The 6,670-nt window shown below is 36.1% G+C and overlaps 1 protein-coding gene across 1 annotated transcript in view; it reads right to left on the reverse strand.

The window, feature by feature from the left end:
- Nucleotides 1-6,670, reverse strand: part of LOC117167396 (serine protease snake-like) — a 43,231-nt gene that overhangs the window by 32,695 nt on the left and 3,866 nt on the right. The window contains exons 2-3 of the mRNA XM_033352290.1: nucleotides 4,959-5,113; nucleotides 4,725-4,834 (exon numbers count right to left, since the gene is read on the reverse strand). Coding sequence (XP_033208181.1) covers nucleotides 4,725-4,834; nucleotides 4,959-5,113 — 265 coding nt within the window. The remainder of the gene's footprint in view (nucleotides 1-4,724; nucleotides 4,835-4,958; nucleotides 5,114-6,670) is intronic.

Here is a 6,670-nt window from a genome sequence, read left to right on the forward strand (position 1 = left end):
GTCCATTCGGTTTGGGACCAGATAGTCGCTAACGGGCCGTAGGCCGATGTACACCTGTGAAAGCAAATAAACTGATATATTTATATCTGAATTGTGGTGAATCATTAATGAAACCTTGGATACAACAATCATAATGCCATGAAAAAAACTCATCTCTATAAAATGTGATGAACAAAAATATATGTCAGTCAGCACTGTCAAAAAATACATATTGGTAAGCGCTGTGAAAAAAACACTTCTTGTATAAATACTGTGAAAAAACCCGCATCATTGAATGGCCATAAAAAAAAACATATTTTAGTAAACACTGCGAAAAGAAACCCTTTTTAAGAAACGCCGTAAGAAAAAAGTTTACTCGTGAAAACGCTATGAAAAAATATATGGTTTGGGAAAACGCCGTGAAAAAAAATCTTATTCATGAAAATACCGTGATAAGTGACTTATTAAGAAGACATCGTCAAAAAATACTTATGAAAGCCCTCGGGAAGCAAATCTTTTCACAGCGTTTTTGCAAGTAAATAATTACTTTTTCCTATTGTTATAATTATGAGAATTCTTACTCGAGGATTTTTGGGGTCGCTGATTACGAATCTGAAGTCATAAATTCGAAATTTTCAATTCAAGATGGCGGATTTAAGATGACGATTTCAAAATGTTGAAAAAAAGAGTTATATGGGTTTGAAAATATCTACTTGGAGGTTTTTGGGGTCGCTGATTACGAATTTGAAGTCAGAATTTGGAAATATTCAAATTCAAGATAGCAGATTCAAGATGGCGGTTTGTCGTTGAAATGTTGATGAAATTTTTAAAATTTACTCTTACTTAGCGTAATCCATAAATTCCATAAATGCTTACATTATCTAAATTAAAGTATTTAAAATCTCATCTACGATTTCGAATATTTACGTATCAATGTAAACTAAATTTAATCGACTAATTTCAATTTTAATTTAGTAACTTCAAATTCGTAATTAGCGATCATGAAAACCTCGTTATACCAATTTTGAGAAGAATCGAAAGCTTATTTAGCATACGCCCCTGCTACTTTACTATATTGGAACCGCCATTTTATTTTAGGAATTTTTAAGATCAGATTCGTAATCAAGAACCTTCAAAACCCCGTTATACCAAGTTTGAAAAGAATCGAACGTTTATTTAGCATACTCGTTCGCCATATTGGACCCGCCATTTTGTTTTTGGATTTTTTGATATTGGATTCGCAAGCAGCAACCTTAAAAAGCCCGTTATACCATTTTTGAAAAGAATCGAAAGTTTATTAGGCATACTGGTCCGCCATATTGGATCCACCATTTTGTTTACGGAATTTTTGACATCGGTTTCGTAATCAGCGACTTCAAAAACCCGCAAGTAATCGAATTTGGCCCATTTTTGAACATTTTCCAATTTTAGCCACCTTTTTCCGATTTTTTCTTGGAATAAAACAATTTATTTAAAAGTTTTAACGAATACGGTCTTTTTCACGGCTTTTTCAAAAACAAGGTTTTTTTCACTGTTTTTTCATGAGTTCCATTTCCTCTTACCATGAAAAAATGCATTTTCCACGATATTGAAAACAATTTTCGCTTTTTACTGTCCATTTTCAGGATCACCCGTTTGGCTCTGCCCTACTCCCTTGCTTTCCCTTACTTCTTCCAGTTTCTTCATCCACATAACTCCCTGTCCACTACCACCCAAGATCCATCTTACACACTCATCCACACTCAACTGTCCCTCTTCCTCTCCTGTACATCTCTCTAATACATGTGCCCATGCCTCCATTTCGTATGCACATACTCTGCATAAATTCTCCTCTTCATCCATCCAATATCTGTATGCTCTCACTCCTCCCATTCTGAACCCTCGAATCTATCATCTTTGTCCATCTCTCTTCTCCTTGTTTAACTAATAGCTCTAAGTCTATGTCCTGCCACTCCATAACCCCTTCTCGAATATTACACACCCTTGTCATTCTTCCCCTTTCTTCCTCCCATTTTGAATTTCCCACATTACCTCTCGCTTCATGGTTCCGAATTTCGCCGAAACATGCTTGTGCATTTCTACTTCCCTCTCCCCTTTTTAGTTTCTCTTCAAACCTCCAGGCTCTCTTAATTTGTCTAGTAACCATATGCATATGCTAGAGAGTATAGTTTACTATAACCCAAAACCGTTCCTCCTTTCCCTTTCTCCTTTAGCTTCCCCTCTAAGTCTGCCAGTAGGATATTAAATAGTAACGGACTCAGCGGGCACCCTTGCCTTAGACCTTGGCATGTCCAGAAAACCTGCCCTTTTTTCTTTCCTATTTTCACCCTAATCCTGGTTTCAGTAAAAATTTCCTTTATCCTCTCCACCAACTTTTCCTCTACACCCCTCTCTTTCATTGCCTGCCATAGCACTTTTCTGTTCACTGAGTCAAACGCTGCTTTAAAATCTACGAACAAAGCGACTAGTTTCCCTTTCTTTCTCCCCAAATTTCTGTTAACTAAATAGGTAAACACGTAGATGTTGTCTATAGTTCCCATCCCTATTCTAAATCCCGTTTAATTATGTGGGATGCTTTCTTTTTGTTCTACCTGACTCTGCAACCTTTTTCTTAAGATTTCTGCATATATTTTATAGCCGACTGACATGAGAGTGATCCCTCTGTATTCCTCTACCTTCTTTCCATTCCCCTTTCTTGACAAGCGGTACCACCAGTCCCGTCGTCCACTCTTCCGGTCAACTTACCCCTTTCCAGACCTTGTTGCAGATCTTACACATACCATCCCTAATCCCTTCTCCTCCATACATCATCGCTTCGTTCTCCATCCCATCCTTTCCTGTCGCCTTGTTTCTTTTTAACCTATTTATTGCCTCATCCACTTCTTCTCTTGTTATCTTGCTCATTTCCTCCATTTCACCTTGGACTATCCTACACTTTTCCGCTTTGATCTTATTTTGCTCTCCCCCTAATAGACCCTTAAAATAATCCGTCCATTCCTCCATCTCCATTTTTTCGTTAACGCCCTTCCTTTCCCCTCTATCCCTATTTATCACCTCCCACACCCTACCTTCTTTGATTGCTTTTTCTACATCTGCTTTACATTCTTCCTTTCCCCTTTTTCTTTTTCCATGCAGCATCTTCTCATGTTCTTATTTCCTCCTGTTATACTCCTCCTTCTCCGATTTCCCTTTTCTCCATTTGCTCACACACACATTTATTCTCTCTTTAGTCTCTCAGCATTCCTCATCCCACCAGCCTCTCTTTCCCCCTACTCTTTCTTCATTAGTACCCAGCTCATTCTTTACCTTTTCAATGGACCCCTTCAACCTTTCACTTAACGAGTCTATTCCCTCCTCTTTTTCATACCTAACCTTCTCCTTTTCCATCTTTTGTTTAAACTCTTTTAATTTATCTACTCCCCAGACTCTCATTTTCGTGTTTCTTTCGCACCCTTTTTCCTTTCTCCCTCTGCCGCGCTTACTAACGCCTCTTTTTAGTGTAGCTATGACCGGGAAGTGCTCGGACCCTATCTCATTCCCTACCGTCATACTCCCTATCATATGCCGCATTCTTTCTTCAGCCAAGATCTAGTCTATTACTGTTGCTCCCTTTCCTATGAATGTGATCTCCGCTTCCTCATCTCCTTTCATATTGCCATTGCATATTAACCATTCTGTTTCTCCTATCATGTCTAGTAATTTCCTCCCTTCCCTTTCCATCTCTCTATGTCTGGAGTTCTTCATATATGCCTCCTTTTCTTCATCCCATAACCCTCCCCCTTGTTCGCCAGTCCATGCATTTAAGTCCCCTTCTATTAAAACCAATTCGTCCTTCTTTTCCTCCATCCACCTCCTTATTACTCTCCAGTCTTCCTCTTCCCCTCTTCTTCTGTATACACATACCACCGCTATTTCTGCTTTCCTAATCATAATTTTTCTTGCCATTGTTCCATCCTTTTCCTCCATGTCCCCATCTTTTCTCCCTTTTACTGCTAATTCTTTTTTCCCCTCTGACACCATGCCGCCCATCCCTCTCCCTTTTGCGTGTTCTTTTCTTGCTTCTTACATTGTCCACACATAACCTTTCGGTAACTGCTTTTTTATTCCCTTCCAGTCCTTCTCATCTGCCCAAGTTTCACTCATCATAATCACATCCCATTTTTCTAACTCCTCCCGAAATCCTTTATTCTTGTTCTTCAAACCTGACACATTCCAGAAAGCAATTTTCACGTTTCTCTCTTCCCTTCCCTCTTCTTTCCTCTTCACTTTTTTCCCCTTCGCCGTTTGGAAACCCCTCTGACTTATTTCTAAACTCTTTTTCGTCTCCCTTCCCCCTACCTTTCTCAAGACTTTTTCCCTTTTCCCTTAATTCTTCTAATTCTTCATCCCAGCACGATTCCTCCCCATTTATCCATAACCTGTCTGTCCCTATCCGCACCATATAGCCCTTTTCCTCTCTACTCAAGCCCTCTGCTCTATTTTCCATCTCCTTTTCCTCTCCCTCCATGTCAGATAGTTTTGTTTTAATTGAGAAAAAAAGTGCTCTAACGATTATTTTTAATCTAGTGGGCGCGCAACGGTAAACATTTATGTGCAAAGAGAGACTAATAACTTGTACTTTTGTACTTTTGTATACTTGTATTTTTAAATACTGCATACTATACATGCGTACGTGTATAAATAATAACTTTCTAGTGATGTTAAAGCTAGTGAATAATAATCAAGAAAAAAAACATTATAAATACTTGTCTGGCGATTCCAAGCAATGAGCGGCTGTTAAAATGAAGTTTTCAGATATGACACTTCCTCCACATTGCCACGATATATTACTTCCGTTACCAAACCCAATTGCTGCCTAAAAAGACAGTAATATAAGATCATTTTATAGGAAGAAATATTTGACATATTCTCTTTTGCCTTTTTTATATTCTTATCATTAGAGTTCTTATTATTATGAAATAAGTAAAAATACAGCTTACCATGTGCGGAAATTCCTGAGGCTTCGTCTTAACGCCACCGACAATTAAAGGTGTTTCAATAATAGCGCATTTCGACACTGGCTTATATTCTACTCCAATTCGAAGAACAGGAGCAGTTTCGATGGAATAAACCAATTTCGAATAATCTTTGCATTCTGAGAATTAAGAAAATTCTTTAGATTTGTAATCTTTATATGAAATAATAAGTAAATATATAAAGGGGAAAGAAAATGTCAAATACATTACATGACATCTAAAGCAGTGACAATAGTTGAACATCATTTTTAACTATGTCATAAATAAAAAATTATATACTAACAATTCCTTGGTTAAATTTAAAATTGTACAATCAATATTTTTACGTTTTCTTTTATGGTATTACAATGTTAAAAAAAATTATATTAGAAAAAACTTTCATTAGTATAATTTATAACTATTGTTAATAAGATACACAAATTTAATAAAGAAATGCATAATTTGCTCATGTTCCGACAAAAAATATATTTTATTACCCTAAGGTCCCTTTCCTCGCGGTACGTCACATGTTCTCATACATAATATATTACTACATATTTTTAAATGTCGTAAGAATTATCTGTACCTATACCTATCTATACATATGTTTAATTAAATTAGAAATACACGTCAGTAAAGTTAAAAATAATTTTTTGGCTCATAAGCGTGTCGTTTGTCACGTGCTGTGTATATATAATTCTTCGGAATAATATTTATTCACTTATTTCTCAGTCCTATATTTATCCAACAGTCATTATACAAATACAGGACAAATTCTTTTTAAAATTTAGTGAAAATAAAAATAATAGCAGGTAAAAATGAGTGTAGAAAAGAATTAGAAAAGTAAAAGGAATAGGGCAAGACAATTCAATGCAGGGCTAGTCGTTACAATATTTTCATGCTCATTCATAGTACATTTTCTTAGAAGAGAAATATTTTCTTAGATTGAGAAAATATTGTATCGCTCGTATTCCTAACGATATTTTCTTCATTCAATATTATTTTTCCGTTCTGAGTAGGATGCGGTTGTTGAACGAGGTGGACAGTCGATATGACTATTCATGATATTTATGGTTATTTTACTTGAAGCGTACGAGATATTAGCATTAGAAACTGATAGACGCTCAATGAGTCAATCTTTATTCATAAATAAAGATCAAATCTGGACTTATTTTGAGTTGCAACATTTTTTAATCAAAAGGGACTTAAATGGAGCTGTTAAACAGAAGAAAATTACATGAAGTTGGCCCAGCAACGGCTAAAGTAAGACCTGAAAAAAATAAGACGCAGAAAAGTAAGCCTCGCTTTTTTTCTGTGAAATAGGGTGTTTTTATTTTATTTTGAGGAGTGGTTCCTAATTTTTCTGTGCTTTCTCATCTGCTTTAGTTTGTATGGTGTTTAGGAAAAAGTATAAATTTGTTTTATATATCATATGAGAAAATACGAATTTTGTAAGGTTTGGGTTTGGTATTAAATACATCATATTTGCCCTTTTCTAAAAATTAAAAAAGTCAAATCTTGTTCTTCACCAAGTGGAAGTTTTTTGGTATAAAAAGAAACACAATTTTTCTTAAACCACCTCTAACTTTATTTAAATCGGTCAATATTTACATATCACGCCATCCTTCTCAGCATGAAAACAAAAACACAAACCCAAGACGACTCTCTCGGTTCCAGTTCTACTTCCCCCCCCCCCC

This window comes from Belonocnema kinseyi, chromosome 2 (assembly GCF_010883055.1).
Source record: "Belonocnema kinseyi isolate 2016_QV_RU_SX_M_011 chromosome 2, B_treatae_v1, whole genome shotgun sequence".
NCBI lineage: Eukaryota > Metazoa > Arthropoda > Insecta > Hymenoptera > Cynipidae > Belonocnema > Belonocnema kinseyi.